The following is a 20,538-nucleotide window of genomic DNA, read 5'->3' on the forward strand; positions in this document are numbered from 1 at the left end:
ATCACCCAAAATATGTACATAGCCATTTCTTTTCTGTTACTCAGCAAATAGAGACATGAATCTTTTGGCTCCACAACCTGCCTAAAAAAGAACAAAGTTAATCTCATATATTGCACTCTTGTTTCCAATACTCAGCCCAGGTTGAGCCAGCATACATTGTAATGCGGCAACACTTCATGACGTTCTGCTGATATTTTCTCTAGCAGGCCTCTGAAGAGGCAGTGTTGCAGACTGGAACACTCACAGATTAAGGAATAAGTTCAGTATTTTTCACGTCAAAGTTATTTCTTCGCAGTCATTGTATGTTTTAATTTTCCACATAAATCTGTATTCTAAAGTTAACCATTTGTTTATAAATTTCAAAGATAATTGGCTTGTTGTTTCATCTTATAATAGGGTGTGTGGAACCTTGTGTTCCTATGTGATACAAAAACCTCAAATATTTACATTTTTCAAGTCAAAAGTGTTATTGAATATTGATCCGCATCTTGAGGTTACACACATATTGCAAAACATTGTGTCCATGTCCTTTTAAGATGGAAAAAACTAAACAATTGTTGTGAGATTCAGCCTTCTTAAAAAGAGACCATCTGTGAGCCTCATGTCTTCGCCAACATCTATCTTACTCAACGTTACTTTTGCTCTCTCTGCTCTATAGACAGCTCAGCAACAGTAACAGAAAAAAAATTACTCTTGTGCCTGCATATATTATTTCAGTATAAGGAAGAGACTGTCTGCTCTGGCTGGTTTGATGAAGCATGCGTGTACTACAGTGTGGGAATATTGAACTAACTTAGCAGGCAATGAAGTGACAAGAACTGAAAAGACATTATAAGCGTACATCCAATGCTTGACCGGGAGAAGGCTGATATAGGCAGGCAGCGTGGCATAGTGGTTAAGGCTTTGGACTTCAGACCCTGAGGTTGTGAGTTCAAATCCCGCTACTGACACTGTGTGATCATGAGCAAGTCACGTGACCTGCCTGTGGTCCATTTGGAAAACCACAAGAATTGTAACCAATTGTATCATAAATGTTGTATGTTTCAGCCATAAATAAGTAAATGGCAATACTGATGCTCTGTGCAAGAGAGGACAGAACTGACTATACATCCTTAGAAGGCTGGTGTCTTTCAACATCTGCAATAAGATGCTGCAGATGTTCTACCAGACGGTTGTGGCGAGCGCCCTCTTATACACAGTGGTGTGCTGGGGAGGCAGCATTAAGAAGAAGGACACCTCACGTCTGGACAAACTGGTGAGGAAGGCAGGCTCTATTGTTGGCATGGAGCTGGACAGCTTGACATCCATGGCAGAGTGACGGGCGCTGAGCAGGCTCCTATCAATTATGGAGAATCCACTGCATCCACTAAACAGTGTCATCTTCAGACAGAGGAGCAGCTTCAGCAACAGACTTCTGTCACTGTCCTGCTTCACTGACAGACTGAGGAGATCGTTCCTCCCCCAAACTATGCGACTCTTCAGTTCCACTTGGGGGTAAACGTTAACATTATAGAAAGTTACTGTTTTTCACTCTTTAATATTGTTTTTTATCAATATGCTGCTGCTGGAGTATGTGAATTCCCCCTTGGGATTAATAAAGTGTGTGTGTCTATCTATCGATCGTACAGAAAAGCCAAGCAAAATGACACCTTTTATTGGCTAACTAAAAAGATTACAATATGCAAGCTTTCGAGGCAACTCAGGCCCCTTCTTCAGGCAAGATGTAATACAGACACTGGAGTTCCCTATGTTTATATACACACTCTAGGACAAGAAACAACATTGGTAAATCTTTAAATGAGAAATTTTAAATGTAAAAAATTAATAGTTTCATTCAGGCTAGGGTTAATTTAACATCTATCTAATGTAAATGTATAATGCTCTACTTCAAGCGCTGCATATATCCATCCATCTTCCTAACCTTCCTGTTTAAAATAAAATCTCTGAAATGCAATCAGCTATTCTGTGTTAATCCTATCACAAGATGAGTCAGTAGTGAGTGACATGAAATCTATTTTCTTTAGATTGAGAGTGGAAAAGATGGGCAGTCCTCTCAACAGCTCCACAACCATTTTCTTAGTTTTTTTTTATTGGGACTTAAAACTTCTAAAACCATTTCCATTGCACACAATTTTATTAAATAAGCCAATGCTAAAAATGATACGTTTCCTGAAGCATATGGTTATGCCACAGTTGTGCTCTCTTTTGCAGATGTAGTTTTATGGATGAGCTAACAGAACAATTATTTGCCACAGTCAAATTGGTAATCTCTTTACGACACTCAGATTTTGAAGGCTGATTGTCACTAAAGTGGCTTTGAGTTGTTTCTAAGTCCTGCTTTATATTTGCCATGTAGCAGGCGGCTATAATCAGATAACAGAAAGAGCAAATAACTTGTGTGGTCTGGTAAAATAAAGCAAAATTGGTTGGTCCAGTCAGAATGGAGTTGTCTATTCTTGTGATAATCTTTAACCTTTTTAGCACTGGCCATGGCTTTCATGCATGCAAAGCATATACATGATGTGTTTGTTAGTTTTCAACAGCTCAGTCACTACAGTGAATTAACAATAGGCCCCCAACACTGCTTAAATGCAGTTTTGGTGTTAGATTGGCTCAGCCAAGTAGGTGTAAGCGTTGGCAGAAGGTCAGTGGACTTCAGAGATATTTACTTGAGAACCCTGCTATACAATATGCCATCACTTTAATGTCATTTCAAGCAACTGCTACAGCTGGTGAAAATCTTTACCTTCTGCTCTTATTCCTAGTCCATTGCTTCATGAGCAAGTTATATGTTCACTCTTTCCCTTCTGTTTTTTATGTTTGTTATCGTCCATATCAATATTTATTCCAAAAAATTCTCAATAAAAATATTTACATCACATATTCATTGCTTGTTAAACCATTTTCAGTGTCTCTTTTCATGAAGGAGTTGGCTCCTGGTACAGTAAGAGGTTTGAGTCCACATTTCTGTTGATGAAGTTGAGCAGCTAGCATAAGGCCTACTGGCAAGCAGTGGTAATAATGATTAGTGTGTTTAATGTGCAGACTGCCCTCCATATTTCTGTGTTAAATTTGTGCACATTGCTGCATTTTTCTAAGGCAAATGTGTTTCTATTAATAAACAGAAATTTATCTAAAATTTAATTTGTAATTACAGGTTTTGCACTTTCCCTTTGATCACTCATAACTAACTCTCTCTCATTCTGCCCAAGCAGTTAATCAAGAAGAGGAAACTGAAGGACCTGGAAGCTGCAGAACACAGCCCAGCTGAGCCCAGCTATCATTTTGCAATGAATGGGAAGACTTTCTCTGTCATCTTAGACCACTTCCCAGACCTTCTGCCCAAGGTATTTAACTTACCTCAGTCAGTTTCTAACCCATCGAGGAAAGTACACATAAATGATTTAGTTTTGATTGTTCTGGGAGCAGAAGCTGATTCACCAGGGTGGGAGTCCTTATTGTTGAAATTGTTAGATTATCTTGCATTATGTACTTAAGAACAAATATACAGTGGATTCAAAAAGTAATCTGATCCCTTCACTTTCTGCACACTTTATTATGTTGTAGAATTAATTTTAAATGAATAAATTTGCCATTTTTGCCCTTCAATCTAACTTTAATAACAAAATAAAATGTTTTCCGAAAGTTTACAAATTTATTAAAAATGAAAAACTGAAACCTCTCCTTCATATATGTATTCAGACCATTAATTCAGTATTTGTAGAAGCCCCATTGGCAGCACTTAGAGCAGTGAGTCCTCTTGGGTAAGTCTCTACAAGCTTTGCATGCCTGGAGGTAGTCCCATTCTTACTGGTAGATCCTGTCAGTCTGTTAGATTCGATTCAATTTCATCATTGTGTTGGCTGTGTACTTCATGTCATTGCTGGAGGATGGAGTGGTGGCTCTGAGGCTAGGGATCTGCACTGGCAATCGGAAGGTTGCCGGTTCGAATCCCGTAAATGCCAAAAGGGACTCTGCTCTGTTGGGCACTTCAGCAAGGCCCTTAACCTGCAATTGTTGAGCGCTTTGAGTAGTGAGAAAAGCGCTATATAAATGCAAAGAATTATAATTATTATTATTGCCATGCTAAAAGGCAAACTATCTTCCTAGTCTGAGAACCAGTGCACTCTGGAGCAGATTTTCTTCAAGGACCACTTTGTATTGGGCTATATTAATCTTTTCCTCATTTCTGACCATGAGTTCTGCCCAAAGTGTTCAGTTTTTGTCTTATCAGACCAGAATATCTTTCCCTCATGCTCTCAGAGTCCTTTAATTGTCATAGGTCTTTTACTCAAGAGTGGCTTCTGTCCAGCCACTCTACCATAAATGTCAGATTGATGTAGTGCCGTTGAAGTGATTATCTTCCAACAGGTTCTTCTATCTCACAGGTGACTTCTGAAGCCCTGCTAGAGTGACTACTGGATTCTTGGTCACCTACCTGACCAAGGCCCTTTTTACTCTTTTTTTACTCAGTTTATCCAATTCAGATGGCCAATTCTAGGAAGAGTCATGGTGTTTCTGAACATCTTTCATTTCACAATAATTGAGGCTGGAGTGCTTCTGGGAACACTCGAAGCTTTAGAAATGATTTTAACCTTGTCCTAATCTCTAACTCACCACAGTGTTATCATAGAGGTCTACAGAGAGTTCCTTGGACCTCATGCCATGGTTTTTGTTTTTACATGCAATGTGAATTATGGGACCTTCTGAACGATGTCCAGTTAATTCAGTTTGCCACAGGTGGACTTCAATCAGGTTTTAGACACATCTTAAAGAGAATTAAAGTAAACAGGATTCACTGTGCAACAATTTGGAGTGCTAAAGCAAAGGGTGCGAATGAGAGATTTCAGTTTTTAATTTTTAATAAATTTTGCAAACCTTTCTGAAAACATGCTTTCACTTGGTTATTAAGGATTACTGGATGTAGATTAATTGGCAAAATGGGAAATTTAACAATTTAAAATTAAACCTACCACACAATAAAGTGTGTAAAGTGACGGGGTCTGAAAACTTTCTGATTCCACGGTACGTGGAGAAATCATCAAATGTAGTTGCCGTTTGTTGTTTCTATCAAGCTTTGGCTTATTAATGTGTTTATGAATTTTCATTACCTTCACATAAGTCCATTATTTAAAATAATTGAATAAGGTTGCCAAAAGCATATCATGATGTAACCAAATTCTCTTATCCTAACTAATTAATCTGATTAAGAAGTCTGATCTTGCTGACAGAATAATAAGAGAAAAAATAGATCGATTAAGGGGAAATAATTTTTTTTAAAGATGGAAAGTCGTCATTAATTAAGGACTTTGGAAAGCCAAAAGTGAAAATGTGTTTTAAGATTTCTGAATTCACATGCTGCAATCATATTGCTCCATCTGAGTGGTTAACTAGTGACACTTCTTGAAGACCATTAGCCCAGCTAGTATCTTTACTTTGTAATACCGTGTTTCCCCGAAAATAAGACAGGGTCTTATATTAATTTTTGCTCCAAAAGATGCATGAGGGCTTATTTTCAGGGGGTATCTTATATTTATTCATGTACAACAATATGCATCTATCCAAATACTGTACAGTCATGTCATCTACTTCTGGAACATCATCATAAGTCTCCACATTCAAACCGTGAATTCCAGCTTGAATTTCTTGCTACTCCAGCCGCTTTGCTGATCGATGTGCGCACTTCGATGTTTGATTAATGGTTCGATGTGGTGAAGCAAAATGCTGACATACAAATGTATTCATGGTGCTTTTATATTCAAGCGTCGCATATTCCCCAAAGTAACGACATGATACATTTTAAAAGTCTCACATACCATTTTCTGTGCTGTCTTTTTTTTTTTTTTTTTTTTTTTGTACCTTACAATACCATCAGAATGTATGGCAGTGTATTTGAGCCACAGAGAAAAAAAAATAAGAACATAATAAAAATGTCTATTTTGTGATTTAAAGTGGAAATTTCATCTTTAAACTTGAAAGGTCCACTTTAACCTCATAGTTTACTTTATTATTAAAGTAGACCGTCGTAAACGTCATCTTCAAACTGACCCAGTTGTTAATTCCTATGAGCTTCTGGGGCTTCCTCCTGACCTGACAGCAGCATCGCCACACAGAACACATTAAATTTATAATATTCCAGCTCTCTGCACATTTAGAATTCTTAGATTTATACTTGATATCACTTTCATGATGAAATGCATTAAAGTATGTATGTTACATTTACAGATAAATTGTTAACTTTGTATAAATAATGAATACTGTTAACAGTTACACATATGGGGTGGCACGGTGGCAGAGTGGTAGTACTGCTGGAGTCATGTCCCTTGTGATCCCTGCCTGGAGTTTGCATGTTTTTCCTGGTGGGTTTCTACAGTGGGCTTAGTTTTCCATCCAAAGCCATGAAGGTTTGGGGATTTTGTGAAGCTGCAATGAAACTAGTGTATGTGTATGCGTGTGTTCAGCTTGCGATGAGCTGATGCCTCATCCAGGGATTTTGTTACTGCCTCGTGTCCAATGCTGTTGGAATGGGCGCATCCCCGAATTGATGGATGTAATCATTAAACATCCTTTTCAGAGATATTTTGACAAGGTGTCCTTGGATGTTTCGGCCACACACGTCACATCGCGTGAAGTATAAACCCGGCCCTAGGCGCCTTACTTTTCAGCTGACGATCTTGACTAGGGCTTATTTTTGGGGTAGCGCTTATATTACAGAGCAGCCTGAAAATCAAGCTAGGGCTTATTTTTGGAGTAGGTCTTATTTTTGGGGAAACACGGTATATTGTACGATTCTGTAAAGTGGTATTACTGATGCTGATGCTTGATTCATTCGTAATATTCTTCCTTTACTCAGCTGCTTCTGTGTGGGACAGTTTATGCACGAATGGCTCCAGATCAGAAGACTCAGCTTGTTGAGGCTCTGCAGAAAGTGGAGTAAGTACCCAATCAAAGAGGTAATGAACAAGTTGTTTGCTACGTTTCAGCATCAAGAGTGACTGACTAACTCAAGAAAGCATGCCTGGGGAAGTTGTAATGACATTGGAGCTGGGAGTCTGTCTGTCCCAATTAATAACTGAGTCACACCTTTAGAATATCCAGTTGTTCACAGCTTTGAAAACAAATATGTCTTTTTTTGTCTACAGCTACTATGTGGGAATGTGTGGTGATGGGGCCAATGACTGTGGGGTAAGAAGCCAAATGTCTGTCTGTGTTACCATTTTTCTTTACTGTTATAAGCCATAGCATCTCTCTGACCTATGTTTTCCCACCTGTACATCCCCACCCCGAGTCTAGGTTTATCAGCCTGGCCCCATTTAATATGTCTCAGTCCATGCATCTTTCTTCACTCTTTTTGCTTTTTTCCTTGTCTGATGTCATTGCTTGTTCATCTCTGACCATCACAGGCTCTGAAGCGTGCTCACGCTGGCATCTCTCTCTCTGAGCTTGAGGCCTCCGTTGCCTCCCCATTCACATCAAAGACCCCTGACATCTCTTGTGTGCCAGACCTCATCAGGTAAGGAGCTGCTGTTTCTGTAAATGCTTCATTTCACTTAACTCTTTCCTGTTTATAAAGTGGTGTAGCTCCTCTAGCCCTCTTTCAGTTAAGCCAAAATACAGTTTGCTAAGATTTACAAACTATGACGCTCCCATTTTTCAAAGTTTCATTTAGGCTGAGATGATAAAACCGTAAATTAATTGAAAAAGTATCAATGATTATGCTCTTAAGTTGTATTGGAAATGTCACTATTGGTGCTAGTATATTTTAGTGCAAATGATTGATGTACCGTACCATAAAAAATTATTTGGCCCCTGTCTTGTTACATTCATTGTTACATGCTGTTGTCGGTGAACTAGCTCATATCTGTTTTGTGAATAGTTGTACTATTTAGAAAAAGGTGAATTTGTTCTGCTTTCAAGTGTTTGGTGTGTAAGGAAGTTAAAAATGCAACCTTTAGGTGTTTAACTTAGTTGAGAATCAGTATAACATTTTAAGGTCAGCTTTGTATGAATAGTGGGCAGCACAGTTGGCACAGCGCTACGTACTACTGTGTGTCAGCTCCAGCAGACCGAGTTATAAACCGGACTGGTTATTGTCTCTCTGGATTTTGGATGTCTTCCTCGTATCTTGATTTGGGCTTTTCTCCAGGTATTCTGTTTTTCTTCCCCTCATCCCTACATGTTCGCTTACTTACTTGGTGACTTTACAAACTTAACTAACTAGACATTGTGAATTTCCCCTTGGGATTAATAAAGTATTTATCTATCTATCTATTAGTGACAATGGTCTTGGATCAGACAGAAACAAGCACAAGGGTCTTAACACTAACTGGTACAATAGAGTGATGCAGTTCTCTAATTTGCCCTTTGTTTCCTCCAACACTAACAAGGAATTTTTGGCTTATAAAACTGCCTGTAATGCAAGTGGGAGAAGTTAGGCCAAATATAATCTAGAATAAAATGTTTCTTTAAAACTGTTCTTATGTCTCTCTGTTGAAGCAATTCTATAAGAAAGAGTGAATGGGATAAATCAGTTATTGCATGAAACCGAACAATTCATTTTTTCATGATGCTTTGGAGGTCACATACCTTTCATTAATAAGTAATGCAAAATCATTTTACTCAGTGTATTAATATTCAGGGTTATGTTTTTATGAAATATTAAGTTTAGTTAAAGACAGTAGGAAAACATTCAGTAATACGGATCATCAGACAAGCGGAGTACATTTTGATGACACTGTGCCCAGTCTGACCTCTAGGGGATGCCACTGAGCCCCACACCCCAGACACGATTTCACAGACAAGTCCCCGGTTCCCAATTAATGTTGTTATTTAACAAAGTACCTTTCCACAGGCTTCTTTTCCAATTTCTTGGCACAAACAAATCCTTTCCTTTGTTCTCCTTCTACTCTTTACTCCTCCACTCTTCCCAGAGAAGTGTTGTCCTTCTCTGCTTCCAACTTCGACTTGCTGGGGCAAGTGGTCGGCTATCTGTTTTAACTCTCAGCCCAGGAGTACCTTTGGTGCTCAGTCTATTGGAGCACTTCCAGGTTAGGCAGGTCCACACTGGCTGCTCATTAGTTAATTCCTGTTAAGTCCTCCTGGTGGACACCACAGAACCTGACAGGGCAGCGGTATGGGACCACAACTCCCATGCTGCCCTGCAGGAGTCCATACTGGGGCACACCCGAAGGAATGTTGCTACCCAGTATAAGGGGGGATGATCTGCCCATAGCAGGGAGTTTAGTCTTCCTCTGTTGTGTGTTTATGGCCTCCCGACCAGGAAAGAGACTGACAACCATCGCAGTTGGGTTGCTTCCCCAGCCAACACGTCCATCCACGACTGCTAGAACACCAGCTCTGGTGCACCTGCTGCCACAGTGTCCCTTCATGTCTACCTCTTCAAGGAAGATGTCCATTCCTGACCATCTTTTATTTTGGCTTTTGGTGATTGCAATATCAGATGTTTTCAGCAAAATGTCAGTTTAGGTATTCATTAAGGTATTCATTATAAGAATCGATTAATAACATTTTTAACATATGTTTATTATTGTTTTCTATTCCAAAAAACTTACTATAATAAGTTATTTGTAATGTGATAGTTAATATATTGAATGTTGTTATTGATAATTGCATAGTTAATAAAATGTTTATATACTGTTACTATCAGATTTTTTTTTAAGTATTCTTTATGAATAGATATAGAAACAATGCAAAAGTCCTCACTTTGTATAAAACAGTAATTCGCAAAATCAGACATTTAAGAACTGAACCAGTAGATAGAATGTCTGTCTGAGCTAGACTGGAGAAACACAAATCTCCATTCAGGTATACAGTAAAATGTTCACATAAATATAAAATGAAACAATGGTGCGTGTGAGAGAGTGTGTACACCCCTACTGATATTCTGAATGTAGTGAAATGAAAAGGGTTTTTACTTGTTTTTGTTTTTTTGCAGGGAGGGCAGAGCAGCACTTGTTACCTCCTTCTGTGTCTTCAAGTTCATGGCTCTCTACAGCATCATTCAGTATCTGACCGTCTTGCTGCTCTACTCAGTAAGTGTGGAACATAGCATAGCTACACTAAGACTGACACTGGAGTGAGAGGACATCCCACTCACATGTAACACTGTGACAGTGATAATCAAGGGCTAAGCTTCCTGATATCAAAATGCGAGAAAAAACATCACATACGTGTTTGTCTTTCTTATAATACATGTGCATGTCTGTTTTCTGAATGACATGTGAGCCAGTGTAAATGTATGTTTTGCAAACTTATTCTTTTGAGCTTGTGTTTCAGATCCTGAGTAATATGGGTGACAGGCAGTACCTGTTCATCGACCTGGCTATTATCATGACTGCTGTGTTCACCAGTGAGTACTTTGAAAAAGACAGGATTGTAGTTTTTGCTCGGGGCAGCTTTTATATTTTCTAATCCACTCATTGCATTGTTTAGGACAAAGGCATGCAATTCAACAAGTTTGAGTCACTAAATGAAAATATGCATTGCAACACAGGCTGTCATTACACCGCGAGATACAAGACAAAATTCCAATCCTCTCTCTCTCTCTCTGCCTTCTCTTCCTCCATGTGTAGTGAGTCTAAATCCTGCATGGACTGAGCTTGTACGCCAGCGGCCCCCATCCAGCCTGATCTCTACCCAGCTTCTTCTCTCTGTAGTGATTCAGATTCTTTTGTGTATGGGATTTCAGGTGTGGGTCTTCCTCCTAGTGAAGACCCAGCAGTGGTACTCTATTTGGCAACCAGGCATGAAGTAAGTACCCCAGCTCCTAGTCAGCTCTCTTAAAATGATCTTTCAAAGGTCTTTCTCTTCCCTGTGTAGTATCTCATACTCTGTTGTAAACCCTACTTTTAAGTGGTAATTGCGAGTGAGGTCCTACCTGCTAAGCACACTGCTCTTGTTGTCTAGCGTCTGCAGAGAGAATATATCAGAGGACATGTGGGCCTGGAATACAACCCTTCATAATACGACAGAAGAGGAAGAGGAGCACAATGTTAAAAACTTTGAGAACACAACACTCTTCTTCATTTCTTGTTGCCAGTATCTGACAGTGGCCCTGACATTCTCTAAAGGAAAGCCTTTTAGACAGCCCATCTATACTAACTGTAAGTTTTACCATGCTTAATACCTTACTGTCTCCCACAATTTATGAGCAGTTTTCTTCTATGACAGTGTTACTATTGCCAGGGAGATCTAAGTGTAACTGCAAAACTGTAGAAACAGAACATATAGTAACTTGACAGGCCTCAGGGATATTAAATCATATAGATTCTTTTTGAAAAGAGACACTTTTTTTGAGAACAACTGGATCTGCATCTAAATTAGATGTCTCTGTTGCAACTGCTGAAAAGGGTAACATAATATGCTATTAAGCAGCAGTTTCATGTTGCTGACATCAGTTTTGGTATTCTGTTACTAAGTACTCATTGATGGTTATAACCAAACATACAAGAAGAAAGAGTTAATAATCCTCAGTCTCTTTAAAACTCAATAAGGTCATTTTAGATAGATAGATAGATACTTTATTAATTCCAAGGGGAAATTCACATACTCCAGCAGCAGCATATTGATAAAAAACAATATTAAATTAAAGAGTGATAAAAATAATGACAGAGGTAGAAAACAAATTGACATGTTGAAGTCAGCATTTGATACTAACCTGTCATATTAAATGTTTACTGTGATTAATATAAGAAATGTGTACTGTTCACATTGTATAGGAGTATTACATGTCATTTAGCTTTCTTAGCTATGATCTTTTTTAACTTTAACTAGGGGGCTTTGCCCCCTGCTCGCTTTGCTTGCCAACCCCCCTGCCTGTGCTACGCGTCAGCAACTTCACGTAGCCAAAAAATATCTACATACTTCTGTCATATCACCTATGTCCATATATTAGATCTCTTTTCTCTTTTACCTTTTTGTCAATATCACATTGAATTTTGATTCCGTGTTTGAAATTGCATCGTGGCAACACAACGTATAACTGCCCATGAGTGAATATTGTTTCTTTCTCTCTATAAGAACTGTTGTCTGACAATAGCATTCACACAAATGAGAAATCATTGAACCGTGTGCGTGGTTGTAAATGTTTTAGATGTGGGCCTGACTTTTCCAAATCTCCTTGCATACAGTCTTGTCTCGCGGGGCTTGAAAATTTATCTCGTGGGATTTCACTTTCACCAAACAACAAATCTTTTAATTATCGCAGATACGCCTCTTCATTGGGAAGAAACACTACTTTTCCCTGATGGCAACACGAATTAGATGATCATCAAGTCTCTGACTTAAAGTTTAAATCCGAACAATATATTCGATCTCTTTTCGCTGTTCCGTTATTTCACAGAGTAATAATTTCCGTTTGTTTGCGCTAATGCAATCTTTACTATCATTTTTTTGAGACTTTCGAATTTTTGTATTTCCATTATCTCTAACCTGCACTGCATGTGTACCACGCCAATGTTTTTGAATTCTTTATGACTTTGTCATCTGCTCTTTGTCTTTTATTTCCAGCACCGGGCGTTGTTAAATCTCTTGGCACAAAGTCTCGTCTCGTGGGACGTGAAAGTGTCTTTCTGAGAAAGTCACGTCTCGCCTCCCTTCCCAAGATTTTTTAATTATAATAGAGAGATGATTTTCATTTTAAATGCTTCTTTTTCTTCTTTCTATAACTATGTCCTGTGATTACTAATTAATACAATCATGTAAAAAAGTAAGTACACCCCAGGAGATGTTGGTGTTTTTTTTTTTTTTTTTTTTATTAAAACATGTGTGGTCATATTGTATCAAGATTTGATCTTAATTTAGACCATATCTTTGGGTAAAGGTGATTAAGGTATTAAAATTTGATTTTAAAAAGGTCAGGTTGAGGAGCATGCAATGGTACAGTGTTTTGCTGCAGTATTCGTCATGTATCCAACAAAAAAGAAAACAGATACGTCATTTCCATCTGTGAAAAAAGTAAGTCCACCCTTGGCTCTAATTACTGGTATTGCCTCCTCATTTCCTGTAAGTGCCTATCAGTCTCTGACAGCGACTAGCAGAAAGTCTTCCCCACTCCACAATGCAGAATTCTTTCAGCTATGCAATGTTTGAGGGATTTCTTGTGTGCACAGCCCTTTTCAAATCCCTCCACAACACAACACAACACAGCACAGCACAATGGGATTCAGATCCAGACTCGGACTAGGCCGTTCCAGAACACTTGTGGATTTCCTGGTATGTTTAGGGTCATTATCATGTTGTGAGGTCCAGTTTCAGATGAGTTTCAACCTTCTGACAGATGGGCTAATATTATCCTCAAGCACCTTCTGCTACAGTGGATTCTATGATGGTAAGCTGCCCAGGCCTTGACGCAACAAAGCACCCCCAAGCCATTACATTTCCATCAACACGCTATATACTTTGTATCAGGTTCTTCTGGCCAAGTGCTGCCTTTGGTTTTTCCAAACCAGTCTTCTGGTACTGTGGCCAGATAGCTCTATTTTTGCTTTCTCTGTCCAGAGCACATTGTTCCAGAGGTCTTGGTCTTTGACTGGGTGTTGGGCAACCAGGACAGTAAAGCTTTCCTTCTGGTGAACCTCCCATGTAGATCTAATTTGTGTAGCCTCTTTGTAATGATTGACTCATCCACTGTGACATCAACAGCGGCACAATCTACCTGTTTAAGCATCTTGCATTCTGCTCTTGGGTTGAACGTGCTGGGGTGGACTAGCCTGAACAAACCGACAGTTGTTTTAAATCTTCTCCACTTATAGTTAATCTTCTAGAGAAAGTCGAATGGTTGATTTCCTATTATTTGGAGATGTTTTAAAATCCTTTCCCACACTCAAGGCATCTACCGTGTTTTTTCTGAATGCCTCAGAGAGCTCTTTTGATCCAGACATGGTGATAACAAACACTTCATCGAAGAGGAAACCAAGCTAAATACCTGAGGTTTAAGTATGATATTATCCTGCAAGATCCTCTCTAAAGAAAAAGCATTTCATGGGTGTACTGTTTCACATGACTATATTTGTCCTTAAGCTCATTTACCTGTTTCAACTGATCATTTTATATCTATATAGTTTTCTTTTTACATTCTTCCTGTTTCTTGACTATGTTCTAAGATTACTATTAATATAACTACTCAGTTTTGATGTTTGTTCATTTTTTCTGATTATATACAAGGGTGAATCAAAAAGTAAAGGTGATTTGAAAATTACGTGGTAACCGTAATGGATTGAATTAGATGCAATACAAAACGTTCATAATGGCTTATGGGATAGTTCAAACACACCAAGTGCAGCACTCTGCCAGTAGTCTAGTTGAAGCCAAGGTAAAATGAACATGAATGCCCCTTTGTGGGATTGCACCATTTTCAAACCAATGCGTCATAGTGAAATTTCTTTAAACAAAGGTACTGTCCTCTCTTTCCAGTGCCAGCTCAATCCACTAATTCTAGTGGATGAGGATTTTATATAGTTCATGTCTAATGGTATTTTGTTAAAGATCAATGTATCTCCCAGGATGCCTTTGAACAAACTTAAAATCATATGGGATGAATTCTCTCATATGCTTCACATTAAAAATACTGTAAAGCAGAAGGGCATTGGAGCTAATTACCATGATTTCTGTAATGGAATATTTAAGAATCACATTTATACTCTGTTAGGTTAAATCTAAGCCGAAAGCTAACTTTATAGTAACATGTTTCTTTTAAAAATCATGTGGAGGAAATACTCAGAACAACCTAACTATTGCTTAACTTGTTGATTCATTTTTTTCCCCTAATACTTGGCCAGATAAGAATTGTGTCTGTGTAATGCCAGTTTGCTCAATAATTTATTTTTCTTCTGCACTGTTGTTTTTGCCTCTGTAATTTTTTGTTTTTATTCTGAATTTAAATATGAATACTCTTTGGTTTATTTGGTTTGAACAGCTATGTGCTCTGAAGTTTGTATATCCAATGTATCCTGACGTCTGTTGTGTATCTGTTTCAATTCAGATTTGTTCCTTGGCTGCATTGTGGTCATGTATACTTTCATCCTCTTCCTTCTGCTTTACCCCATCACAGCTCTTGAGGAATTCTTTGAGGTAAGTGTATATCCTTTGCACTGAAGTGACTGTCATCTACAACTAGAAAAACTCCAAGGCACTGAACTAGCTTGGTGCAACCTGTGAAAAAATTTCGTTAACCTAATTGCTATAAAATATTCCTAAATAAAGGCAGATCCAGTAAATATTGGATAGTGGACACTGGTAAACCTACTTTAAATAGACAAGAAGAAACAGCAGTCTAATTTAAATGTTGCATTTGGGTAGAAGATAAAAGGAGGGAGTGTACTTGCAGCATTAAGAGACAACTGTTTGCATCTTTCTTGTTTTCCAGCTTGTATGTGTGCCATTTGAGTGGCGGATTACCATGCTGTTTATAATTGCTGCCAATCTTGCTTTGGCCCTCCTTCTTGAAGTGAGTTAAATTTAAAATGTACATTTTTTATTGTCACTGTTTCGGTTTCAGTTTTTAGTTGAAGCCTCAGTTCTGTATGTGTGTTCTGTTTTATTTTTATTTTTGTTTTATTTTTTTTTTGTTTTCTTCACTCAAGGTAGGAAAGGAAAGGTTTTGCTTGTGTTGTGTTATAACCCCATACTCTTTTTGCCATCCCTGTCCCCCACCCCTCCCTTTCCCACCTCTTGTTGACAGAGCTGTCTTTGTAACTCCGGCCAACTGTGGCTGCGCCTTGTCTACAGTGAGAAGCGAGAGGACATTAGAGTGGCTGCCCCTTACCCCCAGGTATCTGTCACTAGGGCTGATTTTTCTGTAGCCCTTTTGACTTCAGTACCCCTTGTACTTCTTGCAGAAGTGCCTAAAAGAAATTGTTTGCCCAATTCTAGCTCAGGACCTGCTTCCCAGTAAAAGGCCTAAGGGGAGAAAATGAAAGAATGCTTTAGAAATGGGGGACATACACATCTTTATCCCAAAATCATGTTTTATGAAAATTTGTACAAGCAGAGCTGGGTATAAAATTGCATGAATTCTTATGTTATCTCCAAAACAGTTTATTGTCAGTGTGCCTTACAGTACAATTCAAAGTATTTGTTTTGTCTCATTTCATATCATGATGATTATGCTGATCCATCCATCCTCTTCCGCTTATCCGAGGTCGGGTCGCGGGGGCAGCAGCTTGAGCAGAGATGCCCAGACTTCCCTCTCCCCGGCCACTTCTTCTAGCTCTTCCGGGAGAATCCCGAGGCGTTCCCAGGCCAGCCGGGAGACATAGTCCCTCCAGCGTGTCCTGGGTCTTTTCCGGGGCCTCCTCCCGGTTGGACGTGCCCGGAACACCTCACCAGGGAGGCGTCCAGGAGGTATCCTGATCAGATGCCCGAGCCACCTCATCTGACTCCTCTCGATGCGGAGGAGCAGTGGCTCTACTCTGAGCCCCTCCCGGATGACTGAGCTTCTCACCCTGTCTCTAAGGGAAAGCCCAGACACCCTGTGGAGGAAACTCATTTCAGCCGCTTGTATTCGCGATCTCGTTCTTTCAGTCACTACCCATAGCTCATGACCATAGGTGAGGGTAGGAACATAGATCGACCGGTAAATTGAGAGCTTTGCCTTACGGTTCAGCTCCTTTTTCACCACGACAGACCGATGCAGAGCCCGCATAACTGCGGACGCCGCACCGATCCGCCTGTCGATCTCACGCTCCATTCTTCCCTCACTCGTGAACAAGACCCCGAGATACTTGAACTCCTCCACTTGAGGCAGGATCTCGCTCACAACCCTGAGAGGGCACTCCACCCTTTTCCGGCTGAGGACAATGGTCTCGGATTTGGAGGTGCTGATTCCCATCCCAGCCGCTTCACACTCAGCTGCAAACCGATCCAGAGAGAGCTGAAGATCATGGCCTGATGAAGCAAACAGGACAACATCATCTGCAAAAAGCAGTGACCCAATCCTGAGTCCACCAAACCGGACCTCCTCAACACCCTGGCTGCGCCTAGAAATTTTGTCCATAAAAGTTATGAACAGAATCGGTGACAAAGGGCAGCCCTGGCGGAGTTCGACTTACTGCCGGCAATGCGGACCAAGCTCTGACACCGGTTGTACAGGGACCGAACAGCCCTTATCAGGGGGTCCGGTACCCCATACTCCCGGAGCACCCCCCACAGGATTCCCCAAGGGACACGGTCGAACGCCTTTTCCAAGTCCACAAAACACATGTAGACTGGTTGGGCGAACTCCCATGCACCCTCCAGGACCCTGCTAAGGGTACAGAGCTGGTCCACTGTTCCGCGACCAGGACGAAAACCACACTGTTCCTCCTGAATCCGAGGTTCGACTATCCGACAGACCCTCCTCTTCAGAACCCCCGAATAGACTTTTCCAGGGAGGCTGAGGAGTGTGATCCCTCTGTAGTTGGAACACACCCTCCGGTCCCCCTTCTTAAAGAGGGGGACCACCACCCTGGTCTGCCAATCCAGAGGCACTGTCCCTGATGTACATGCGATGTTGCAGAGACGTGTCAACCAAGACAGCCCTACAACATCCAGAGCCTTGAGGAACTCCGGGCATATCTCATCCACCCCCGGGGCCCTGCCACCAAGGAGTTTTCTGATTATGCTGATATTTATCTAATATTTATGTTGAGATTTTTATGATATCAGTGTAATTTTTATAATTACTAGTAATGATTAAATACTTACTTACAAATATGTGCACTGCTCATAGCAAATAGCCTTTCAGCTTGTGTAGAAGACCGTTGAAAAAATGTGTGGCACAGGCAGGAGGGCAACTTAGGTTTTTTCATTTTGTTTGTTATTTATGTTTTCTGGGGCAAAGGAGGCGTTTGGATGCTTCCCTAGCTTTGATAAGAATTCAGGAGCAAGTTGCTGTTAAGCTTTCTTCCCATCTTCAGGAGATTGTAATTGAAAGAGGTAGCAAAAAATATGCCCACTTTCAGTTCTCCCTGATGCTACAGGCATGCCTTAGACAAACATATTGGTGTGGAATACTAATAAACGTATACACTTATTCAGAATGATGATGGCCTTCATATTTACTGTATGTTGTTGTGATATTACACTTGAACTCTAATAAAATGTATTTTTATACCATTAACACTTACAAATATTCAAACTGCATATTATATATTTGTGTACATTTTATTTCTGTTTATAACAATTGGTCTGCTATAGAAGCGTCTAAAATAGCATAGCATTAATCTCGTGCACAGATTTGAATCAAATTCTTTCATAATCAGTTGTAGCAATCGAATATTGTGTGTTCTGTTGTTGGAATTGTCAAATGGAGTTGTTTTAACCGTTTTACTATTTTGTGACAGATTATGCCCATGTTGTTGTTTGTTTACTTTATTCACATTGTTGTTTGTGGTCCATTTCTTATTTGAAGAGGCAAATCTCTCATTCTGCTTGCTGTTACACTTTGAATTTTGAGTATTTTGTGGTTATTTAGCATAAGGGTTCCATTACTGTGGTTTATTTCTTGTTTTGACAAAGTTTAATTTGGATCACATCTTGTTTTCTTTGTTTACACAACACCATTTGGAGGTGTTATGTGACCACGATTGTCTTGCAGTTGACGTCATGGAAGTGATGTTCAGGGCCACATTATTCCTTGATGGATATACAATGAACAGTGTCTCTGTAGCGTAGTTGCTTTCTAAATCAAGTAGGTTTGTGTTTTGCGTTTCAAGTTTATATTTGCTTCTTCCTTACAATTAATGTCTTGATTTTTGGCTGCTAATTTCAAATTTTAACTCCTGGTTTTGACCCTTGCTTTGTCTGACCGTGTTTCTCTTTTGCATTTTCCATCTCTTGACATCTGTTCCAGAAAGCTGGATTAGTATGAAATTTGGTTAAAATAGTTTGGGATTCGTGGGAATTGGTCTAACTCCATTCTAGAAAACCTGGATTTAGCTAAACCTGCATTTCTGGAACAGATTAAACCAGAATTACATGATTCATGGGACTGAAGATGCACTTGTTAATCCTGCTTTTTGGAACGGGTTCAAGATTTTCCTGTTCCAGAAAGAGATTTGATGAAATCCAGCTCAGTCACAGGGGCAGCCAGTGCTCTGAAAGAAACATACCAGCAGAAGAGCAAATTTAACATGAAGGATTAACACTTTACAGCCGCAGTAATTACAGAGCTGAGCATTGAATCATAAGATCAAAGGCTGTAAATGACTTGTCAGAAATACTGCTGCTATTTAAGAAGCAGAAAAAACTGACAAAATATTGAAACGTCTAAAACTACAACAATATCATGTAGTTGAAAACAATGACCAAATAGATTTGCTGTTATTATTCTGTGTTTGTATTTTTTTTCTTGGGGTTAATAATTTTTACCAGCACTGTTATTATGTTAGATAGGTACAATTCAGTTTTATTTTTACTGGGTGTTTTTTAAGTGATTCAAATAAGTTTAATTTTTTTTTTTTTCTCGCATCACATAAGCACAGTCATTGCAGTAGTGATGCGTGTGAACTTTTGGTATAAATATGGCAGAGACTGGCAGGGTCGGTTTCTATCGACAGATACATTTTTGTTAAAGGCAATTCTTAGCATCAGTTAGTGTTTCTAATTTTCAAGTAGTTGCAACTTGTTTAGCTTAGGATACAACTTGATTTTGTGTATGTGTATTATGCATTAGTAGGGTATTTTAGTTTAAGTATTTTCATTCATTTTGACTTAACAATTAAACAGTTAAAGAAAAAGGACAGAGAAAAAATAATAAGCATATATTGAAGAATGTATAAAGAATATATAAATATATATTTATATTTATTAAATATATAATCCATATTACTAACCGAGAATGGTAAACCGGATGGCATGGATGCAGGTAACCGGATGGCATGGACGCAGGTACACGGCGATGGGACCATGAGACGTACTGCGCAGGCGCATACAGCTCAACTAATGGAAATAGCAAATAAAACAAATGTGCTGCTTGGGATTGTACAAACCGCTGAACGCTTTACACCAAATTCAAACACAATACAGCTCAACTAATACACGGCCCCAGAACAAACAAACACAACAGGATTCGGCGCCCCACCCAAAGTCAAACCGGAGAGATTACGGATGCCGCAAACGTCCACACTACACAGCATAGTGAAACCTGAGATAATACGGAAGGCGCAGGCGTCACCGCCATATTGTGAGTGGCACTACTGCGGAGTGAAGTTAGGAATAATGTGCTGCTTGGATTGTACAAACCGCTGAACGCTTTATACCAAATTCAAACACAATACAGCTCAACGATACACACATGAGCCCACCTGGATAAGATCAATGAACGCAGGCGCCTACAACACGCGTCTGAAACTGCGGAAGCAAAGCAGGCACGGGTTCAAAACGAATGAACTCGACTGACGGATATACAAACACGAGCCTGCCTGGATAAACAACGCGCCCATAGCTGAGGACTAACGACACAGCCACACAGAAAAGAGGATTCTGCACTGCACCCCAGAGTCAAACGTAAGACACTACGGGGTCCGCAAAGGTCCACAA

The 20,538-nt window shown here is 39.6% G+C and overlaps 1 protein-coding gene across 2 annotated transcripts in view; it reads left to right on the top strand.

Annotated features, from left to right (window-relative positions):
* Nucleotides 1-20,538, top strand: part of LOC114648901 (polyamine-transporting ATPase 13A3-like) — a 119,659-nt gene that overhangs the window by 85,027 nt on the left and 14,094 nt on the right. The window contains exons 22-32 of one of the 2 annotated variants that reach the window (XM_028798220.2): nt 3,216-3,347; nt 6,854-6,933; nt 7,143-7,185; nt 7,404-7,513; nt 9,956-10,052; nt 10,297-10,369; nt 10,593-10,770; nt 10,927-11,123; nt 15,002-15,090; nt 15,386-15,466; nt 15,701-15,790. In XM_028798220.2, the coding sequence (XP_028654053.1) occupies nt 3,216-3,347; nt 6,854-6,933; nt 7,143-7,185; nt 7,404-7,513; nt 9,956-10,052; nt 10,297-10,369; nt 10,593-10,770; nt 10,927-11,123; nt 15,002-15,090; nt 15,386-15,466; nt 15,701-15,790 (1,170 nt within the window). The remainder of the gene's footprint in view (nt 1-3,215; nt 3,348-6,853; nt 6,934-7,142; nt 7,186-7,403; nt 7,514-9,955; nt 10,053-10,296; nt 10,370-10,592; nt 10,771-10,926; nt 11,124-15,001; nt 15,091-15,385; nt 15,467-15,700; nt 15,791-20,538) is intronic. The other variant, XM_028798223.2, reaches the window with a different exon arrangement.

Source organism: Erpetoichthys calabaricus, chromosome 3 (assembly GCF_900747795.2).
Source record: "Erpetoichthys calabaricus chromosome 3, fErpCal1.3, whole genome shotgun sequence".
NCBI classification, from domain to species: domain Eukaryota; kingdom Metazoa; phylum Chordata; class Cladistia; order Polypteriformes; family Polypteridae; genus Erpetoichthys; species Erpetoichthys calabaricus.